Source organism: Vulpes lagopus, chromosome 1 (assembly GCF_018345385.1).
Source record: "Vulpes lagopus strain Blue_001 chromosome 1, ASM1834538v1, whole genome shotgun sequence".
NCBI classification, from domain to species: domain Eukaryota; kingdom Metazoa; phylum Chordata; class Mammalia; order Carnivora; family Canidae; genus Vulpes; species Vulpes lagopus.
In genome coordinates, this window is record NC_054824.1 from 44,466,335 (window position 1) to 44,490,482 (window position 24,148).

Sequence of the window (24,148 nt, forward strand, 5' to 3'; positions counted from 1 at the left end):
TCTCTGTACAATAATCCCTCTTTCTTATTTCCTATTTCTATGCCTCTAAATCCAAAAATTTGACATTGCATCTCCTAAATTGTTCTCCTTTTCTCACAATTTCTTACTTTGTCCATTTCTTTTTATTTTGTGCTGTTTTCTACTCTATCCCCCAATTAAATATAGGAAAACTAGTGCTGAATTTTTAAATTATTTTTGTACTTTTCTAGACATTTTTACTATTGTCTAAATAATACATTTCCATGACATTCTGCTCTTTTATATAAACAAATTTTATAAAAACAAATTTTCTTCTAACTCCAAGGTATTACAGTTTTGACTTGTTTTAAATTTTTGTCGTCCATTCAGTGTCTCAGTTTCTGTAAGTATTTTTAATGATGGTTTGCACTTTCTTATCTAGAATTTTTCGTCAAAATGTTGGATGATCATATTTAATGGCAATGACCTAATAATACTGGAAACTTACCATGTAAGCATGGTTTTGATAACCGGGCAGCACTATTGGAGCGTTGCAGGTTGACAGCTGCCCATTCAATGGCCGAATCCCAATGAGCTTGATATTCTTGAGGCAGGAGCTGCTAAGATCCTCTTTTTTCCTGAGAATAAACCTTGAAAAGTGTTTATTTGTGGGTTTGAAGGAGGTGAGTGATGGGTCAAAATAATTATCTGGATTTGTGATTTGAGAGAAAGGATAGGTCAACTACTTCCCCTGTGGCCAGTACCAAGTACTACATTCTCAGACACGCTGAAGTCCTGACCATCTTAAGATTTCTGCTTAGTAGGTGAATTTGTTTTTATATGTATGCCCTCTAATTACATTTTTGTCTTTTGACTATTGCTATTATAATTTAGTAACTGCATTTCCACCACCTTTTCAGCCTCTTGAAATTTATTGAAAATATTTTCTCAAGAAATATTTGCTCACAGTTGTCTCCCTTCTCATTCTCTTTGTGAGTTAACACTTGTTTCATTTTTTCATTACTTCCTTTTTTGAGGCTTTTGGAAGACTAAGGGGTGATACCTCAGTTAAGTCCAAATATTTAATCAGATACATCATTATAGAAAGCTCTGTGCTTATAAATTGGACAACTTAGATGAAATGGATAAATTCATAGAAAAAAACTTGTTTATGAAATGATTCAGTAATACATATAAAATCTGAATAGTTCTACAAGCTCTGAAATAATTGTTTTAAAATATATTTCCATGAAGAAAGCCACTGGAAATATATTGTCTTTATCAAAGTTCTTCCAAATATCCAACAAATAGTTAAATCTAATCCTATGCAAACTTCTTCAGAAAATAGAAAGAAGCATTTATTAATTGATTACATAGGTTAGTGTAACCATAGTTGAGTTATTTTATCTCAGCGCATTAAAGATATGATTCTTAATGACATCATTATTTTTCTTCTTTTCTTATGGCTGATCTGCTGATAATCACACTCACTGATTATTACTAACTAGTAATAATGTTTATAATCCTAAATTAGTTAAATTACACTGGTAAGATTGGAAGATTTGGAACATTCTACAAGGCTGCCTACCCTCTTCCTTTTTTCCCCAGAGTTACATACGAGATATCTAAATAGGTTTGCACATAGCAGGAAGATTTCATCTTGTGAACCATCCCTACTTTACAGTTCACCTGTAAGTTGCAGAGCTTACATAATATTTTCTGGGAAGTCATGCCTCACAAACAATAGATTTTAGGTTTGTTAACCATAAGCAATTCTAAAACAGGACTATTTGCTAGGATTCTGTAATTAAATATTACCTACCTAAGAAATTTTATTGGTCACTTTACTAGGAGTTTTAGTTATGTTTAAAAGAAACTGTATCCAGTCTCCTATGCTGTTCTACTATCTGGGAATATTACACTATTAAGAAAAAATAACTGGTTTTCATTTCAGCATAATTAGTTCCTATCTCTCCACAATTCTGGGATATCTTTTTTGTTTGTTTGTTTGTTTACATTTCATTTCCAAATCTCTCATTCCCTAATTCCTTATTTGTTTACCAATTGTATTAATCTTTTTCTAAGATACTTCACATTTATCTTAGATATTTTATAATCTTTAATTCTAAGTCTGGGCCATTTGTTTTTACTCTTTCTTCTTGAATATAGTTCACACTATTTTACTTTCTTGCAAGTCATTTTTTATTGTATCACAGATATTATGTCTAAGAGTGCAAATAGCTTAATTATAAATGCCTGCTGATATATATACACACACACACACACACACACACACACACACACATACTGACACTCTTCCACCCCCACATAAACATACTCCCTTCCTTTTTATCAGAAGACTAGGATGAAGTGTTAATGATTTTTCTATTCTAAAATTTTTAAAGATGTTTTCCAAATATCTTTTGAAATGATTGCTTATGTGGTTGTAGTATATAAAGAATAAAAGTGCTTTTATGCAAAATTTATTTTATTTTATTCTATTAAATCATCTTTATAATCATTAACTGGAAATTTATTTGACATTTAATTATTTAAAAAAAATACACTGGCCTGGAAGATGTGTCTTGCTTCATGCTGTATTTCTTGGTCCATTTTTAAAATTAGAAAGTTGGGCCTTATTCTACTTTATGTCTTTGTCAAATTTAATATTCTGTACATATAGAGGCTTATTTTGTGGCAGACGTTGTCAAATTGATCTTACCAAGAAATTTGATGACTATCTTTAATGATTTAATTTAAATTTAAGTTTGTGAACGATTATTTAATTTTTCATCTCTTTGAAAGGATCTGAAGATGGAAAATGTGAAGTGGCTGTTGATTCCTACCTCTTTCTCTCTGCAAACTGTACTGAAAGTGCAATCTATGTGAACACATCTGAAGACCTTGACTACATATGTTGGTTCCTATTTGAAGGAACAATAGAGGTAAGGTAAATTAATGTAGTAGTTTCTGATTTGTCTCTTTAACTCATAATTTTTACTTTGAAAAAAAGCTAAAACTATTAAAGCTGCACATTCAATCTTCAAGATGTGTAGCTTAAATATAACCCCAGAAATAAATTCACGACAACCTACTTGGAAATCTTTCATCTTTTTTACTTTTTATATTTATAATATAGACAGGTAATAAAAAAATTCTTTCATTTTATCTCTAGTCTTTTTGTGTTCTATTCATGTTACAATTTGCTGAACAATTAAAGCCTCTTAAAGTTGTGATTATGTCACCTTTTTGTTGAAAGATCATTAGGCATTTCCTTTTTTTTTAAGATGTTATTTATTTATTCATGAGAGACACAGAGGAGAGAGAGAGAGAGAGAGAGAGAGAGAGAGAGAGAATGACAGAGGCAGAGACACAAGCAGAGGGAGAAGCAGGCTCCATGCAGGGAGCCTGACATGGGACTCGATCTCAGGTCTCCAGGATCAGGCCCTGGGCTGAAGGCAGCGCTAAACTGCTGAGCCACCCAGGCTGCCCCCATTAAGCATTTCCATTGCCTTTTGGAATATATGTGAATTTCTGAGATATCTAATCTCTGGGAAGTTTTACCACAATTATATCTTGGGGCCTAAGGCAAGAATACAAAGAGTGGCCATCTTTTTCTCCATCTCATCTCCATCTTTTTAAACAAATAAAGAACTTTTTTCAAAAAGATTGAGGAGTTTTCCAAAAGTTTAGAGAATTAACTGAATATAATTCTGGATATAATCTTAATTTGGTCATTTTATGGAAAGAAAAGTCATATTCTAAGTTTATGTTTGATATATATTTCACATAAAATTTTCAGTAAGGACTTTTTATTATGAATAAATCCATAAATCCATTAATACTGAGCTAACATTATAAAGAATGATATGTCACTGTTTACTTCAAAAAGAACTAGCTAGAGAGGCATTTCACTTTTTTTTTAAGATTTTTTTTTAACTTATTCATGAGAGACACAGAGAGAGAGGTAGAGACACTGGCAGAGGGAGAAACAGGCTCCATGCAGGGAGCCCGATGTGGGACTCGATCCCGGGTCTCCAGGATCAGGCCCTGGGCTCAAGGCAGCAGTAAACCACTGAGCCACCCAGGCTGCCCTAGAGAGCCATTTCAAATACAGGCAAATAGACTTCAAATTTCTCAGGACCTTTAAATCACTTATGCCCTCAATTTTATATACATATATTTTTATTTATATATAAATATATATATTTGTATATATATCTATATATTTTATATATATATTTAACATTTAAAATTTATAAACATTGGTATTAAGCTTAATATAGTTTTACATGTATCTATTTACCTATTCACAGATATAGGGCTATGCACAGACATGATTAAAGGTTTTATATTTAAGATATATTTAAATTTATCAGCATATAAAAGAGCATTACATATCATATTTAATTTACTAATTAGGTAAATGCATACCTTCCCTTAGGAAACAGGCAAGCAAATCATAGTTACCTTGTTTGCATATTTCTAATTCTCTGTATTCTTTTAAAATAATTACCAACTTTAAAGAAACTAATATTTGCTTTTTTAGACTCGAGAAAACACAAAGAAGGCAATCCAATACATGTTATTTTATTTTTTCATGATCACACATTTCATATCACTTTGACAACTTTTATGTTAGGCAAAATAAATATAAATATACATATAAACATAAATATATATCACTTAACAACATTTGCATGTCCTAGTTTTCATTCAAGGAAAAGGGATAATTTAAAATTATATTTAGAGTTAATATTTGTATATTTTTCTTACTCAAAAGCTGTTTAGGTATCCAATGATAATTTGTTAATTCAATTTAATGTCAGTGTAAGATCTTGATATTAACCAAATATTTAGAAATTGCAATTTACCTCATCATGTTAAGTCCTTTTGATTTGTAGTATCATCAATAAAAATTCCAGGACATAAATGTAGTAGATTCAATAAGAATTCACAAGATTAAACTCTTTTAAATGATACCCATTAGTACAACTTCAATTATTTCAATTTGATAATTTTATAATCATAAACAATCTATGGAAACAATGATAAAAATAGTTCTTTAAAAATTATATTAAATCGGGATGTGTGGGTGGCTCAGCAGTTGAGCATCTGCCTTCAGCTCAGGGAGTGATCCCGGAGTGCCGGAATCAAGTCCCACATTGGGCTTCCTGCAGGGAGCCTGCTTCTCCCTCTGCCTGTGTCTCTGCCTCTCTCTATGTCTCTCATGAATAAATAAGTAAAATCTTAAAAAAATATATTAAATCATTCCAATTTCCCAATGATTCATTTATTTATTGGGAAATTACATAAGTGTTTTTTTTTTAATGTAAACAAACCTCAGTGTTCATTATCTTTAAAAAAGCAAGACTTTTGACTTTATGCCAAAATTCTCAGAGTGTAATTTTCTTTTCATCTAAAAGACTAATTATATTACACATGCAGGTATACATTTTCTGCTTTGTTAAATTTTTGGCAAAGGGAAATGTATAAATAAAGCTAATCATTGTCCTTATCCTTTCATTTTAACTGTTTATCTGAAAAATAGTCCTAGAATGTACATATAATGATAGAAAATTTATTTATGATCAATGAATTTTAAAAACTTCCCAACCAAAAAAGGAAGAAATAGCAAAAATGAAAAACAAAACAATAAAAAAACAAAACAAAACAAAACAAAAGAACAGAGAGCTAGCTTCAGGCAAATATAAAGTCATGACTATTAAAGGTTAATTATCTTCTATCTACAAAGAGCAGTAGAGGCTTTAAATGCAGAAAAGCTCATTTTCACATACTTATACACAACTTATTATTACAGATAGTTAAAACACTCTTGAAAGTGTACTATACTTATCTACTCAGTAAACTCTATCTCTCCATTATGGTCTCAGGGATCTAATTCTTTGGTCCATCTGGGACAATAACCTAGTGGTCTGGTAACAGTTTAAACACTAATTCCATAGAGCCACATAATTAAAAATCTAATGCTTATTAATCCCAGAAGCATGAAAATGAAAGAGGGGTTCTTGTGCGTTAAACAGAGTAATCTCTCTATTAGACACAGAGGAGTCATCTCGTGAGAGTCTTTCTTTTTTTGTTCTAATGTATCTGTCAAATGAACAATCTTGTTCATGTCAAAATTTCCCCAGAGTGGCCACTGCAATTTCAGATTGTCCTCTGAGAAATTATAGAAATTAGAGAGATATGTACCTGACTTAACAACATGAAGGGAAGCCTGAAACTAAGACCTCATAAAAACTTACATAGGTCCCTGTGCAATGCCATGTCACCAAAACCTACCAAAGAACAATCAGTCCAAACTGAGAGCTGGACAAAAGTGTTGACAAGATTTTGAAATGGTGACTCAAGGAAAATTTTGTTCAAGGAATGTAGATTACTGTGACTTACTCAACTCATTTTTTATTTAGGTCATCTGAATGATGAAATTGTGAGAGCTATGCTTGTCCTCTTCCAGTTGACATACTCGCTTAGACTCACCAGAGGAAGTGAGGAAGCAAGAGAAATTTCTGTTCTTTATGGATCAAATTGGATCATATAATCCAAGGACTCTTAAAATGTTCTCTTATTCTTAATAAGAAAAAAAAGTAAATAAAAAAAAGTAAATAGCATTGGGAATTTGATGGAAATAAATTGGAGTTCAGACTCGATACTATACCTATGTCACCGTCACAGATGGAGAGAGAAATGTCCAGTGGTCCCAGAGTAGTGTTTGTGGTCTGTGAGTGTGAGCTCTGGTAGGGAGTGTATTTTAATTGGATCTTTGCAGAATTTTGTGCTTGTTCACAACTGATCCTCCAAAAGACCACTAAACAATTCTGTTGATCAAGAGAAACGAATTCTTTTAGATTTACAACAATAACAACAATACTTAATAAAATAAGACTTACTACTGTCTTAGAGGGAGAATTTATGGAAAGATATCTATATGCTCTTAGTTACAGGGGGTGGGTACTTGTAAAGATTGGTTAGAGTTCACGAATAAAGCTTTGGACTGGTGGACATAATGTTATGAGAATCTTAAAGTGAGGTTGATGAAAAAGCTGTTATGCTTGGTAAATAACTTATTTTAGTTGGTTCACAGTCTTAGTCTTATTTTCCAAGAAAAAGTATTTCATGGAGCAAAGAGTAAGTTATTTTTTATATATTTTTCTCAGCATTTTAAATATAGGACAGGAAACTTGGTTCATTTCAGTTCTCATCATCAAAGACTAAAATTCCAAAAGTATTCTTTCCTTTCTTTGTGTTAAAAAGTGTCCTCTCTTCAGGTCTTTTTAAATGCAAACACTCTTGGAAGGAAAGCACATAAATATAAGTGAGTTCATTTTTTTTTACATTCTTGCTACAAAAAGGCTATGAAATTATATATTATTATGAGTTACTGGGACTGAGGATGCTTTTAAAACAGCAGAGAAGAGACAGAGAGACACTAAAAGTTGGAATAGGAAAGACCTTCACCAAATTTAACTATTTTAGTCAATTTTTTACTAGGTCCAAGCCAGTATAAAAATATATTTTTTAGTTAGCTAAGAATATGACCAAGGCATTCTTAATGTTCCCCTGACCTTAACTGAATTTTAGATAGGCTTCTTCTTGACTATAGGCCCCTGACTTCCTTTTTCTTAGAATATTTACTTCAGATAATTTACAATTATACATTCTTTGAATGTATAATTCTTTTTCTGCCTCTCTGAAATATATGCATTCTACTTGCAGCCTTTTGCCAGTTTTAGGACCCAGGAACTGTCTTTCTCAAGGACCAGGAAACTATTTCTTTAAAATATAAACCTTGAGAAAGTCGGAAATGCAATCATCCTGTGAGAATAAGAGCCTAACTTCAGGGGGCACCAATTATCAAAAATGAAGACCTACTAACAAAGCAAAACCTTTGCACATTCAAGAATAACTTAATGTACTTTACACATCTCATTGACCAATCTCTCCCCTAATTTCCTCCAGTACTTTTCATCTAGCTAATGCCAGCATTTAAAATCTTTCTCGTCTTGTTTCAGCAAAGTGGAGTTCCATCTCTCTTCTATTACAGTAGTCTTGAATAAAGTCTTTCTTGCTTGCTGAAATTTGTCTAGGGCAATTTTTACTTTGATGAATACTTTTGTAAGAATCCAAGTTTCTAGATAGCCTATAAAGAAGTCACTCACTCCCACAAGTGAAGTCTCTTTACACATCTATTTAATTGACAAGGGCCAAAAACAGGTAAATATGTCATACTGGGCCTTAGAGTTTCTCCCCATTAGTATCTCTTTACTAAATGATTTTACTAATATAATATAATATGGAAATGGCAAAATAATTCATACAAATATATGATTGTCCATGAAATGATAGCATTATTTAGTCATTTACTTAAATATAGAAAGTATTTTTCTGAAGTATGTTGTAAATATTCTTATGGTTTAACTTCTATCCAGCTGAAGTTAATTTTGCGTGTAGTATTGCGTCACATAACTACATCAGTAATAAATTATCATAAAAAGATTTTCCAGAAATACTGCTTTTACTTCTCTTCTCCTTGGGAAGGAAAGATTATCCATTTCCCAGATTTATGACTATTTTACATTTCCTTATCAAATAAATATTCTTTAATTTTCAAGAATCAAATCTCATTCCATATTTCAGGTACTTTTTAAATATCAGCTTTTTATACAATTACAAATGTTAATAATTGGTTGTCAATATAATAATTATAATTATTATAATTTGATTATAATAATTATAATTATTAGTATGATAGTAATTATATATTAGTGCATATAAGTGCTGAACTTCCCAGAGTACTTTCTGTTACTCTAATCTTGAGTATAAATGAATATATTTCAATCTTTCTTTCTTTCTTTCTTTCTTTCTTTCTTTCTTTCTCTTTTTCTTTTTTTCTTTCTTCTCTTTTGTTCTATATCAGAATCCATTGAAAATTTGATGAAAACTAGAAACAGTTTCCTCACAATAATTTATGTGCACAATGTTTTGCACAAAATTTCAGAAGATTAATGGAATCCTTTAAGTAGATTTCTTGATTTTTTCCTATATTAAAAAATTGAGAAATCTTTCCCTTAAATGTGCTGTAGATTAAACATTGTATGTACCCATTGACAAAATTTACTGTCATATAGGTTTTCCTGGGAGACCTTTTGTTATGTCTAAATTTAGTTAAACTAAATTTAAAACTATAATTTTAGTAAAAGATTAGATTATATGAACAGATGAGAAACACTGATGAAATACCAAATTCAGTATTTTTCAATTGCAGCAATTACTTGAAATGGTTTTTAGATATAGTGAATAATTGAAGTAAGAAAAAATAACTGTCTTCAACATATATTAAGTCTTGACAAACTTTCCAGGTTTATTTAGGTGTTCATATTACAATTTTTACACGAAAGTTGGTATGTTTTTTTATATATTATTTTGGGGAAGTTTCATTGGACAAGTTTTCTTTTAGTTCTTTCAGATTTTCTTAAATCCCAGTAATATTTACTTTAAAAATAAAGTGAAAAAAGAAAAGCATATACTTATATGGAATAATAGTTTGCCATATTCTAAATTCTGCACCATTATTCTTTATTGTTAAAACACTATTTTTGTAAGGTTTTATCATGTATTATATAGGACATAGGTTTATAATAATTAAAATACAATAAGTCTTTAGTGTATGGTATTTTTCTTTTCATCATACAATAGCAAATTATGCATTTTTAATTTTTTTTAGTAGAAATTGGGAATTAAGAATACACAAGTCTTCATAGACTCTGGGCTTTGAGTATGGCTAGCTAGTAGTGTTTAATTTTTTCCTTATGTTGTATTTAATCATCCCAGATTATATTGAAAAGATGCAAATAAAGAAGCCAAAGGTATAGAAACCCAATATCTGGGAAGCATTGGTCTTTAGCACAGTTTGTGTGAGCCAAATGAATGAGTTCGTGCACTCCTAAGAAGGCCCCTGAAACAAACAACATAGGAATATGGAGCAGGTGCTACAAGGGGGGTCAGTCAATGAGTGCAGAATCTGCTGTCAGAGACAGTGTCAAAATCTGAATAACAAAAAGGGGATAGCCACATATGATGACATTATCCTGAGGAAACACACTTCACTATGCAGCCTAGTCTTCTTTCACTTTTTTTAAAACCTATATAATTCCGCTCCTACAAGTAGACTATACATGCAGATAGTTTAACAGGTCTATGCATACTTAAAGTACAATAGTAATATAAAATTAAACACTCAAAAACTAAATACTCCTATTTAAAAAGGGCAGAAGACATAGATATTTTTCCAAAGAAGATATGCAGATTGCCAACAGACATGTGAAAGGATGCTCAACATCACTGATCATCAAGGATATACAAGTCAAAATCACAATGAGATATCACTTCACATCATTAGTCAGAATGGCTAAAATCAACAACAGGTGTTGGCAAGGATGCCGAATAAGGGGAACCCTCTTATACTGTTGGTAGGAATGCAAACTGGTGCAGCAACTGTAGAAAACAAGTATAGAAGTTCAACAAAAAGTTAAAAATAGAATTATCCCATGATCCAGTAATTGCACTGCTAGATATTTATCCAAAGAATACAAAAATACTAATTCAAAAGAATACACGCATGATGTTTATAGTATTATCTTCAATAGCCAAATTATGCAAAGAGCTCACATGTTCACTGACTGATGAACAGATAAAGAAAAAGTGGTATATGTGTATATATATATACACACACACATAATATAGCATATATAATATTCTATATATAATAGAATATTAATCAGCCATAAAAAGAATGAAATCTTGCATTTGCACAGACATGGATGGAGCTAGAGAGTATAATACTTAGTAAAATAAGTCAACCGGAGAAAGAGAAATGCCAAATGATTTCACTCATATGTGGAATTTAAAAAACAAAACAAACAAGCGATGAGGGGAGAAAAGAGAGAGAGGCAAACCAAAAAAACAGACTCATATATAGAGAACAAACTGATGGTTACCAGAGGGGAGGTGGGTGGGACAATGGGTTATATAGATGATGGGAATTAAGGAGGGCACTTACTGTGATAAGCACAGTGGTGTATGGAGGTGTTGAATCACTATATTGTGCACTTGAAACTAATATAACACTGTATGTTAACTAACTGGAATTAAAATAAAAACTTTAAAAAAATTGAAAAGCTTATTACAAGAAATGAAGAAAATGCATGTGTGTGTGCAGAGCACAAGAGGAATTGGATTGCAGAATAAGACTAATTAATTGTATTGCTTTCATAATTAAACCAAATCAACTGAGAGGACTTTCAAAGTAAACAAGATAATGGAAGGCATGCAAATTCAAACTTTCCAATATAATCTCTACAAAACAGTACAAACCAACAAGGAGTAAAAAGCAAAATTATTAATCGCTTGTGTTTCTGTATATTTTACTTCCGGGTAATCTGAAGTTTTGGTGCTTCGTATTTTCTAGTCATGTTCAAGGAAGATAATTTATTTATTTGATTTTTATATAGTGTATTAGAATAATTGACAAATTTTGAATAAAATTTATTGATTATATAATATCCAGTTAATTTCTAACTTGATAATTTTAGTGAAGTAATGTAAAGGTAATACCTCGTTTTTATAAAAAGTACACACTAACATAATTGCATTGATCAAGTGCAATACAATCACACATTTCAGAAAAAAACTAATAATATGTGCATATTTGTTTAAATATATCATAAAGAAAGAGAGAATAATAAGATAGTCATAAAATGCTAATTATTGCTTCTTCTGGAAATGCTAATTTAACTTTGTAAGCAAATTCTAAAAGACCTCTCTAATTTAAGAAACATTACAACAAATACCCCTGCAGTAGAAAATGGTTACACATTCAAACAGTAAGGGATAAATATTTTTTTCTGAAGACATATAGACACATATCGAGAAAACTTAGAGAATAAATTTATAATACTTTAGATGTAGGTTAAAGGGAAATAGTATTTGAAAAAAATAATCTGTCCATGTCAAAGAGATGTTCTCCTTATTAGAGGACTAAAAATTCTTCATTTACCTGAGATCCAAATAGAAAAATGGAGAAACAGATTCTCAATTGACTCTTACCCAACAAGAGACTAGATCTCTATCAATCATTAATCTATCACGAAAGGATCAGACCCTGAAACTAAATTTCTAATCATTGTAGCCATTGATGGGAAATAACCTATTGGTTATAAACCAATACCATAGAGGAAACAAAAGTATTAAGAGGAAAATGAAAAAAAAATTATCAAAGTTCTATTGTGGTTTTTGAATTCACTTCTGAGAGCTAGGAAAGATACATCTGGTTTTAAGCTGTCCATTATAGGTGCATTTTTTTGGTGACAAAATTTACTTACTCCTTTAAGGTAAATACACTGGGAATATTTGTGAAAGACCTCCAAAAATGGTTAAAATGATACACGTTTTTTTTAAACAGGTAAAATTATGACTTCCATACAAATCTGAAATGAATATGTGTTAAAGGTTGTATTTAATTCATTTTTAATGAGGGATGCAGTAAAATATTACAGTCAATTCAAACATGAGTCTAAGCAACTCACTGAAGTAGAAAAGACTATTTAGTGATATGAGAAACAGGTTTTCCATGGATCTGGTTATCAGTAGCATCTGACTTCCACAGTATTAGTCAACATATAAGCAATGTCTAAAATTTTGATTCAAATTACATTAAAGATAGTGTAAAACAACTGAATAGTGGATGTTGATTTATTTAGCTTTTTACAAGGTATCTGTTTCAATCATAAATAAAAGTGGCTGTTTAAAATGATTTAAATATAAATCAAAACTGAGTTTATTTTACCTTTGACAAAGGAATATATACTTTTAATATATAAAGAAAAGCATAAAATGCAAACTTTAAAATGATGCTAATATAATGTGATAGACATTTACAAAATTCACTTTTTTTAAATTTATAGATGTGTGCAAAGGAATGCAGTTGTTTGACTGAAGAAGACAGTAAGAGATATTGGTGTCGATGTATTCCAAGATGGCTTGGCAAAATGTCTCTTGAAAATACAACTGATTATGAAGAAAGTGGGTGTCAAGATGAAGTTCTTTATAAAGATGAAATTAATAAATCCAGGTATTTATATATAATTTGAACAAAGAATATCACCTATTTATAGTTATAATTGTACTGACAAGCCATAATTGATTTTTATAATGATTCAACATTCCATACATTTCTCAGTGCTCACCGAGAAAATGTATTTTGGGGGCATCTGGTGGCTCAGTTAAGTGTTTGCCTTTGACTCAGTTTATGATCTTGGGGTCCTGGGAATGAGCGCCATGTCCAGCTTGCTGCTCAGCAGGGAGTCAGCTTCTTCCTCTCCTTCTGCCTCTCCCCCTCGTGCTTTCTCTCTGATTTTCTCTTTCTCAAATAAATAAATAAATTCTGTTAAAAAACGTATTTTCAATTCCCTTTATGGATTTCACCTATCTCTCATTCACCTCCCTACTGACAATCACCAGTTTGTTCTCTGTATTTAAGAGTTTGGGTTTTGTTTTTGTTTGTTGGGTTTTTGTAATTGTTGTTTGTTGTTTTCTAATTTTGTTTATGTGTTTCTTAAATTCCACATGTGAAATCATATGGTACTTGTCTTTCTCTGAGTGACTTATTTCTCTTGGCAATATACTCTCTAGATCAATCTATATTTGTTGCAAGATTTCATTCTTTTCAATTGTTGAGTAATATTCTGTCATATATGTGTATATATGTGTATGTATGTGCATATATATGCACCACATCTTTCCACTTATTTATCAATGAACACTCATGTTGGTTCCATATCTTGAGTCTTATAAATAACGCTATTAAATATATAAATATAAAGGTACATATATTTCTTTGATTAGTGGTTATTGTTTTCTTGGGGTAAATATCCAGTAATGGAATTGCTGGATCATATGGTAATTCTATTTTTAAGTGTTTGAGGAACCTTTATACTGTTTTCCACAGTGGCTGTGCCAATGTGCATTTTCATCAACAGCACATGAGGGTTCTGTTTTCTCCATGTCTTTGCCAATACTTGTTATTTCTTGTGTTTTTAATTTTAGCCTCCTAAACAATTTTATAGTAATTAATAATAATATTTTTGTTTAAACTGATTGGTATTTATATCTCAAACATATGCATATATAGTTATTATATATTATTTATATAATGTATATTCTATTATGTATAACAACATTAGCACAAAAAAGCAGGGGGATAGGAAAAGACACACAGTAATAATTTTTCTATATCATACTAGAATTAAATTAGTTTCTGATTAAATTTGTGGTAGACCTGATATGTTAATGTGTATATGTTAAACTGCAGAGCAGCTATTAAGAAATTAACTCAAATAATGTAGTAAAAACAGCATTATAGATACCAAAAATTTTCCCTACAAAATGTTTACTTAATACAAAAGTAAGTACTATCAGAAGAATAAAGTTCTAAAAAGATACAATAAATGGATAACAAAAAGGAGAATGGCAGATATAAATCCAACTATATTAAAAATAACATTTAAAAATGCATTAAAAATACTATCAAAGGCAAAGATTTTCAGGTTAGATAATTTCTGGATATAGAAAGTATATACCTTCTATAGGACATACACCCTACATTTAAATGTGCAAATGGGTTGAAAGTAAAAAAAGTTAGAAAAAGATACCATTCAATCAGCATCCATAAAAAGCTGGAGTATCCCTTTTAATATCAGACAAAATAGACACTATTTTTAAATTTTTTTAAGATCTTTTGTTTATTTATTCATGAGAGACAGAGAGAGAGAAAGAGAGAGAGGCAGACACACAGGCAGAGGGAGAAGCAGGCTCTATGCAGGGAGACTGAGGTGGACTCTATCTCGGGTCTCCAGGATCAGGCAGGCCCTGGGCTGAAGGTGGCGCTAAACCACTGAGCCACCAGGGCTGACCACAATAGACTTTAAAGGAAAAGATGATTAATTGAGAAAACATACATTTTAAAATGATAAAGCAATCATGAGAAGATGTTGTAATTATAAACATGTACGCACTTAACAACAGAAACTCAAAATATATGAAACAAAAACTGACAGAATTGAAGAAAGATATGGCCAACAATAGTTGGAAACTTCAATACTCCACTTTCAGTAGTGATATAACATTTGGTAGATAACAAAAATTAAAAAAAAAAAATTGAAGAACACTATAAATCAACTAGAACTGGCAGATGTCTAGAGAATATTCCACTCAACTACAGCAGAATGGCATTCTTATCTAATGCACATAGAACATTTTCCAAGACAGACCATATGTTAATACAATCTGCAATATATTTAAGAGGATTTCAATACATTTTCTGACCACAATGGAATTAAATTAGGAATCAAAAACAATAAGCATTTTACAAACATATAAAAATTAAATAACACAGTCCACATAAATTAGTGAATCAAAAAGAAGTAAAAGGGACATTAGGAAATCATTTGAGATTAATTAAAATAAAGTTATGGCATGCCAAAATTCATAGGCTATAGGCAACGCAGCATTTAGAATCAAAATTATAGCTCTAAATATGTATGTTAAAAACAAAAAAGATCTCAATCAATATCCTAAACTTCTACCTTAACTTAATGGAAAAGGAGAAAATTAATTTAAAGCAAGCCAAAGGAAGAATATCATAAACTGTAGAGTGAAGTTAATTCAATAAAGTATAGGCAAACAATAGAAAATAACAAAACCAAAAGTCCATTTTTGAAAGGATTAAGAAAATAAATAATCCTTACCTATGCTAAGAAAAAGAGGGAGAAGAATCAAATCACTAAAATCAAGGAAGAGTAATAAAACATTACTTAAATATCAAAAAGAAAAAAGATTATAAGAAAACACTGTGAGCAACTGTATATCCCAAAATGTAGGTAGCTGTGATGCAATGGGGATGCATTCAGAAAAATATAGACTACTAGAACTTACTCAAAAGAAATAGAAAGCCTCACTATATTTATTATAAGTAAAAAGATAAAGTTAGTCATTCAACAAACAAAAGTTCACACTAAGGAATGCCAAGGCCTAAATGCTTCCCTAGGGAATGCTAGCAAACATTGAAGAATTAATAGAAATTATTCACAAAACCTTCTAAAATTAAATCAGGACACATTTTTAAACTTATTCTATTAGACTAGTATTACAATGAAAACAAAACCAAAGACATCACAAGAAAACTACAGACTAATACATTCTATTTTTCTGAACACAAAACCCTTCAATACACTTATCCACAACAAATGCAGCAACATATCAAAAAAAGTATACACCATGACCATTGTGAATTTATCACAGGAATACAAGGTTGTTTTAATGTCCTAAAATCAATTAATGTAAAAATACCAAAAAAAAGAAACATGAATAGAATAATGAGAAAAAAAGAAAACACATAATCCCAATAATTGCAAGAGGAGAGAAAGACATTTTACAGAATCTAACACACCTTCATGATAAAGACAATCAACAAATGAAGAACACGATGGATCTTCTTCAACCTGATAAAGAATACTGAAGAAAAAAAAGGAGAAGGAGAAGAAGGAGAAGCAGCAGCAGCAGTGGAACCAGAAGCAGCAGCAGCAACATAATTACATTATATTTAAAGATCAAAGAAGACCAGAAATGTAAATGAAAACAACATAACAGTTTATATCTGCTATTATCAATAAAATGATCAATAAAATGATCAAAAAAAGTTTAATAACAAGTATCGGGTATTGGTGAGGATTTGGAGAAATTGGAACCCTCCTACACTGGGGGTGGGATCTAAAATGGTACATGCAAGTGCTTTGAAAAAGTTCATCAACTGATGGTGAATTCACAAGTGAAATGTTTTATATTTATACATAGAATATTATTCAGCAACAAGAAAGAACGTATTACTAATACATGGCCACACCATCAATGCACCTAGAAAACCTTATGCTATGGGAAAGAAGCCACAAATGACCCTTGCAGTAGAATGAAATAAATATTTGTGTAATAAAACAATGATTTTTCAGGAATTTTTTATTTCCTAAAATTATTTTTGTTTTGTGATATAACTGCATTTTTTTTCTGACTTTGTGTTTCTTTGTTCATGGTAAACTTTTTTTGATACTGAAAATTTGGATATTTTGCAGTTAAAATGGCCAGTATAGTTATGGCTTTTGACATTGTCTCATAATTAATACTAAAATAGAGCTTAACAAAGTTTGCAAATACAAGTAGCTCATATAAAAATGATAGTGTTCATTCCATTCAAAAATCTAGAAATTATCATATATCAGCTACTAATATATCACCTACTCTTATAGGAAAATGTGCAGAATCTTAGAAGTAACTTGCAAAAGATGCTCAGATTCTTATAAAAAGGTCTATTGCATGATTAACTTCAATTAAAAAGAATATAATAGATATTCTGAACACATTAAAATGTAATCCATGGATTTCTATATTATCCCTTGGCCTGGCCAAGTACCAATTTACCAAGTTAATTCAAACATTGAATGCTATACCAATAATATTGCTTGTTACTTTAGAAACTAATTTTCAAAAACCTATATAAATTAGTAATATTTTATAAATGCCTGACATCTTTGAAAAGGAAGAGTAATGGGACTTCAAGTACTATCTGTTATGATAACTATAAAATCCAGATGGTACCACTGTAAAAAAACAAAAAAAAACAAAAACAAAAAAACAAACAGAAAACAGTGGGCCAGAGCTTTGAGAAAAACTCATGTACATAGAGGATCTCGATATACAAGAAATTTGAAGAAATTTGCCCATAATTTAATGGAAATACAGAGGATTCTTTAGTGGAAAGGTTTGGGGAAATGGTTCACTATAAGATCATAAATAAAACTGGATCACAACCCTACACTTTATGTAGAAGCAGACTCTGAATGTGTTCAGAAACCTAAATTAAAAGACAAAATTGTGGCATAACTGAAAACAATGTAGGGAGATATTTTTGAGGTTTGGGGATGGAAAACTTTAAAAATGAAACGAGCAGGATATAACTTTTAAAGAAAAATAATGATAGCACTGTAGCAATGATAGTACTGTAATAATATTAAATTTAAAGATTACTTTATGATGAAAGACACTAACAATAACAATGATAATAATAGTGTTAACTGACAGTTGATAATCCTAGACATTTTTCTATTGAAATGTATTTTGTATAAGCACAGCTTACACGGCATAATGGAAATGAGGTATTTAACACAGTTTTGAGTATTACCACATTTTTACCCTAAAATGTTCAAAATAGTTTGTGGGAATTTAGAAAACCTTAATGGGGGAAAAATATCTTACCAGCCATTTTGTATAGTTCTTGATAAGTATAGGATAGTAACTTCACAACACTAAGCCCAGACTGTGAAGTGTTCATAGCTTCATCCATTTATGAAGTTTAAATTGATGCCCAAGTCACCAATCCCTACTTGCTATCAGAAATAGCATAACAAAGTGAAACCTATTCATTCATACATTTTTTATATATTTGAGTACTCTCTAATTGGAAAACATTGTGTAAACTATGGAAATGATATTTGATACCTGACCCCAGGTATCCATAGATAAATTAATGTTCTCAGAACACATCTCATGGTTATTCTATATCATTTAGAAAGTAAATATCTTTTTATATTACTAAAATAACTATTATTTCCACTTCCTAAAGATACAAGTAGTTTGGGTTATAGCAATGAATTTTCTGGCTTTCTTTCTGGGATCTTTAAAATAAACCTGTTTCTTTTATGAGCTATTTTAAAATTTTTCACATTTTCCATGTAATGCTAAATTTAACCAAACATTATTTTTCAGTTATAAGCAAAAGTTCTATTTTAAACTGCAAAATCTAAAAGTCCATGATAAAATAATGTAGTTTCAAAACCTATTTCTGTAGAGTCAGGAGGCTTATATAACAAATACAGCTTTAGTGATTTTGCCACAGAAATGTATTTTAATCATGGTTTTCTTAAATTACTTCTGAACCAGGAAGTCTGATCATTATTAACTTCTAAGACTACTTTAATTTTTGCCATGATATGGATGACTTTTGTATTAAGAAGTTAACTGTCTTGTTTTGTGTTTGTTTTAAGATTTATTTATTTATTTATTTTTGAGACAGAGAGAGCACTCACACACATGCACAGGCATGTGTAAAAGAGGGGAGGGGCAGAGAGAGAGAATCTTCAAATGGACTCCTCACTGAACATGGAGCCACAAGATCATGACCGGAGCTGAAACCAAGAGTCAGACAGACACTTAACTGACCAAACCACCTAGGCACTCCTATTTTTAATTTTGAATGTGCCATAAAAACTTATCTGACTCCCATACAGAACTTTTTTTTTTTTACATTTTACTTTCAGGGGGAAAAAAAAAAAAGGAAAAAGTTAACTGCATATCAGTATGGCTTATTGTATGTTCCCATGTATGTGTATGTATGTATGTATGTATGTATATATTTGGTTTTGGTTAGTCTTGATACTACTCAACTCTAGTGACTGGATGCTTTTGTGTACTGCATTTACATGCATATTTTTTTTTTCCTTTTTATTGCCTCCTGAAAAATGAGATAGCCTTGCTTCTTTAAGCTTTATAGTAAAGATATATAGAGGTTATTAATTCATTTAAGGAATTCTAAAGTAGATACCATTGTAATTTCCATATCCATGACAAAAGTTAATTATAATAAACTTCATGAAAGGACATGCTTTTGTATAATTAAGTTTCAACTACAGTATGGGTTGAAACTTAGCTAGTGTATTCATTAATTATCTCCCGTGCATCTTTTTTTTTTTTTTAATTTTGGTTGCAAACCAATGCATATGTTATGATATAAAGTCAAAGTTTGACTCTATTATAGCTTCAGGCTCTATGACTTTTCATGCTTTAATTTCATATGTCAAACAATAAAAATGTATGCATGTTATATGATTTTGTGCTACCTGGGCCAGATTTTTTATTTTACTTCATTATATCTAAATAGCTTTTTATAGGTCTAACCTTTTTGCATTACTTTTCAAATTATCTCCTAAGACTTGGAATTTCATGAAGCTGTTTATTCAGAACCTTTAAGATGACCTTTCTCTTGAGCATAATTCAATTTTAAAATACACTTGATGATTATATAGTCAAACAGTATTAATGGAGCATCCACTGTATATCAGGTATATGGATCATAAGATTTGGAGTAATAGGTAGAGTGATATATTTAATTTCATCTCTTACCAGAATATTTTTTCCATTAAAAAACTAAATGATGAAAAAATTTAAATCACAATATTTATATATGAAATCATATTTTCAACTGACATATTTTTGCTTTGTTCTTTCAATCTTGTCTCAAATTTAAGTGCAATTCAAAGTGGCTTATTTAAAAATAAAGTTGGCTTATTTAATAATAAAGTTAGTAATACATTCATGAACAATTCATTTTCTCATAGTGAAAGTTCTATGAAATTTTAAGAACATTTTAAAATTATAAATAATATATATGGACCCCTATAATTTTCTTGACTTTCTTTTTTAACAAAAGTGATGTACTTGTCACTGAAAATCTTTCAATTTAATAGCAATTTGTCTTAGCACTAGGTATCCATTTATACACATATACCAGCACTTACATGCATATTATTAATTGGGATGATAAAATGCTCCACAAACTTGTACAAGATTGGGTGAGTGCTTTAGTAAACTGGAGAAATTTATTTAGATCAATGATTTTCAAAGAGACGTTCTTGTATTCTGGGGACATTTTGAATTTTAGGGTCATTCTAATTCAGTATAATTGGTTGAAACAGCTGGCATTTAGCAGGTAAGTAGTGGATGATGAATGTTAAAAATATTTCAATGCACAGAATGGTTACATGAACAACAACAAGAAGTGTTCCATGGTATGTACAATTTCCAAAAGTCCCAACATCCATTAATGTGGATATAAAACCTTTTTGTAAATATCTGGAGCCAATATATTAACTTCATTTTACACACTGAGATAAAATATTTTATAAAATTTTAATAATTATTGGATTTTCCAGGAATGAAACTTTCTTGTTAATCAAGGACATATTATGCTTTATTCAGAAATTTATTAGAATTTGTTAACTATATTGGAAAATCATACCATCCTACTTGAATTTCAGATAATAAACTATTATAATCAGTCTCCATTTATAGCTGCTATTGCCTGTGTTTAACAACTTTATTTCAAGTAAACATTTGCATATATAAGGCTGGAAGCAGACTTACTTGCCCAGTAATGAACACATTTAATCCTCTTTTATAAAACAGATGTGTACTGATAATTTTAAAGATGAGAAAGCTAGGGAAGAAAAACGTCTAAATAAGTTAGAGAAGAATTAGAACCAAGGTTCCCTTTCCAAGGCTGGTGCTTTGAATATTTCAAAACATCAACTATACTGACTGCCATTAACAATCTCAGTGATCCTTGGCAAATTGCATTAAATGGCTAAGTTTCTCACAACTACAAGAAGAAAGGTTTGAACTAATTGACCTTTAACATTCCTGCTGGCTCCAAACACCTACCATCATATAAATTTATGAGTGTAATGACTTGAGTTCAGTAGGTTAATTTTCACTAATAATAACAAGCAAAGTAATTTGACATTGCTCTTCTCAACTCATTGACGTGTTTATATGATTATCTTAAGTGCCCTTTGAAGAGTTGGCAAAGGATACTTTAAAATCACAACACTTTACTTTAGACCAAAGATTATCTCTGATTTAGGTTTCTTCCTCACCTTAGGCATTCTTTTTCTGATACTTTATGTGTATGTATATACAATATTCAAAGGAATAAATGTGTGCATATCACACAGTGTATAATCATATTAGAATGGCATCTCATAATTCACTTTACCAAAGGTGGTGCCTAGCCTATAGAATAGACTAAAAAATGTTTGTTCAATATTTTTAGGTCAATGCCAGTCATATAGAAAATGCAAATATATATTTATGGAATGAATATAGAAATGAATGAATGAATACTATCAATAGAAACTATTATTAATTAAAAATCCATTTTTCTTCGCTATGAGTTTAAATACTTCAAACTTGTGAGCACCTCAGCCTATCAGTACAAGCTGGGAAAGCCTGGAGCACTCACTTGCCTGTTCTGGCTTCTGTGGAGCCCTCACAGGCATTTCCCCAAAATGGTGTTGTTGCAGGACTGTCCCCTGTGGTTTTCATTATGATTGTAAGATACACCTTGGCATGAATCATCAGGGAGCTTTGAAAAAACAAGCTTTTTCTTTGTAACCACAGGTTCTGGCAGGCACAGGGGAGGCCACACAAAGAGGTTGCATCTCGGGTAAAGAGAGAGAGGACCTAGAGTTGTGGTTTTATTGACTTGGAAGTACCTGGGGTTTCTTTCTATGCTGGTGAATTTAAAACACCCCAGCCATTGGAAATTAAAGAGCAGGAAGGGAAAAGCAGGGTTATACAAAAGATCTGTCTAGATCTTATCTAGATCAAACCAGGGTTTTCCAGAAAGGGGGAACTTCAGGTGGATCAGCCTGGCCCTTTATCTAGTTGTATAGCTGACAGCATATATATTCAAGGTAAATATCTTTGAAATGAATGCCTTGACAAGCAAAAATTTAGGTAGGGCACTAATATTGCAATCAAAAAAGCTAATTGTCAGGCACTCACGCTGCAAATTTTCACAAAAATCCTGACAAACACAGGAACACTAACCTTGTTATTTAGCCTCAGGAGAGTTAATGCCACTGTCCTAGGTTATGTAGCAATTAAGTGGCAGGACCTGTGTTTGAGTCTACGCCTGTCTTTTGCCAAAGTTCTTTTCACTCGTTCTTCACAATGAACAAAAATTAAGTTTTGTCAAATATGAACATTTTCTATAAGAACAATTTCAAAAGTGAGCCCCACAACCATATTTATTGTACTGCTACCCTGTGTATTTAAGTAAATATGTAATAAATCTTTAAATGATATGACTAATTGGACTTTTTTTGGGGGGGGGGGGTATTGCATGTTGTAGATGCAGCATTTCTCTTGTTTACATGGACCGGTTCTATATGCTCAGTGTTGAGGATTGCTTAGGAAACCAGAGTACATCAGTGTATGGCCTCTGCTTTGTCCATTTGCACAACTGCAACTGTAGCTGTCTGCAAATATATGAAAGAAACATCTGTGAAATAGAAACTGAAGATTGTAAATCTGTGCCCTGCAAAAATGAAGCAACCAGTATATATTTAAGTGGCTATTTCTTCTGCAAATGTCTCCCAGGATTTACAGGCAAGTATTTCTGAGAAATCACATTCCCTAGTGGAAAATGTTAATACATTTATCTAATATATATCAAATGTATCTAATGATTGGGTTTTGTAGCTTGCTTTTTCATTTAACAAAGTAAAAATATCTTCACTAAGACTAATAGGATTGTTTCTTTGGGCAGTTACATTGCTGACTACACAGCTTTGGCTCATGCAAATGAGGCTAAAAAGGCCAGGCTGAACCATAGAGAGTATGATATATATGTCAAAGGTCTGAGGAGAAAAACAGGCAACCTTAACCTCCCAATAATTTTGCCTAAACAGCTTCAGTATTGCCCTTCAACCTCTTTCTTGGCTGCCAAGCACACTGAGTGCTTAGATTAAAAATAAAACTTAATTTCAGTATTTTCCAGGTCAGTTTAATGCTCCATTAGTAAGATTAAAAAAACTCCATAAAACCACAAACATACTATATCCTCTGTAAAGTCATAGAAGATGATATTCACAGTGGCTATGTAGTAATAAGTCAACTTTTGATATAAGAATATCAAAAATTAAACATTCAAATTTATGTTACTTGAGATTTTATGCTTGGTCTTACATTAAAATGATTGTTAACAATAATTTCAAAACTCCCTTAATTGCTTCATAAGCAATTGCTTTATAAGCAATAATTGCTTTAAAGCAGTATGGGGGCCACACAGAAGAAAATAATACTGTCACTTTTAAATTGCACAAACTTTAAGTAAAATAATGAAAAAAAAAAGTTCTATGCAATCTGATATACCCTTTTATTAAGCAGACCCAATTCTAAATGTTATTTGGATTTCCATCTTAAAATGAAAATTATCTTTACCTAT

The 24,148-nt window shown here is 31.0% G+C and overlaps 1 protein-coding gene across 1 annotated transcript in view; it reads left to right on the forward strand.

Annotated features, from left to right (window-relative positions):
* Positions 1-24,148, forward strand: part of EYS (eyes shut homolog) — a 1,534,343-nt gene that overhangs the window by 144,916 nt on the left and 1,365,279 nt on the right. Inside the window, exons 7-9 of the mRNA XM_041742712.1 lie at positions 2,764-2,903; positions 12,942-13,108; positions 23,054-23,310. Of these exons, the coding sequence (XP_041598646.1) occupies positions 2,764-2,903; positions 12,942-13,108; positions 23,054-23,310 (564 nt within the window). The remainder of the gene's footprint in view (positions 1-2,763; positions 2,904-12,941; positions 13,109-23,053; positions 23,311-24,148) is intronic.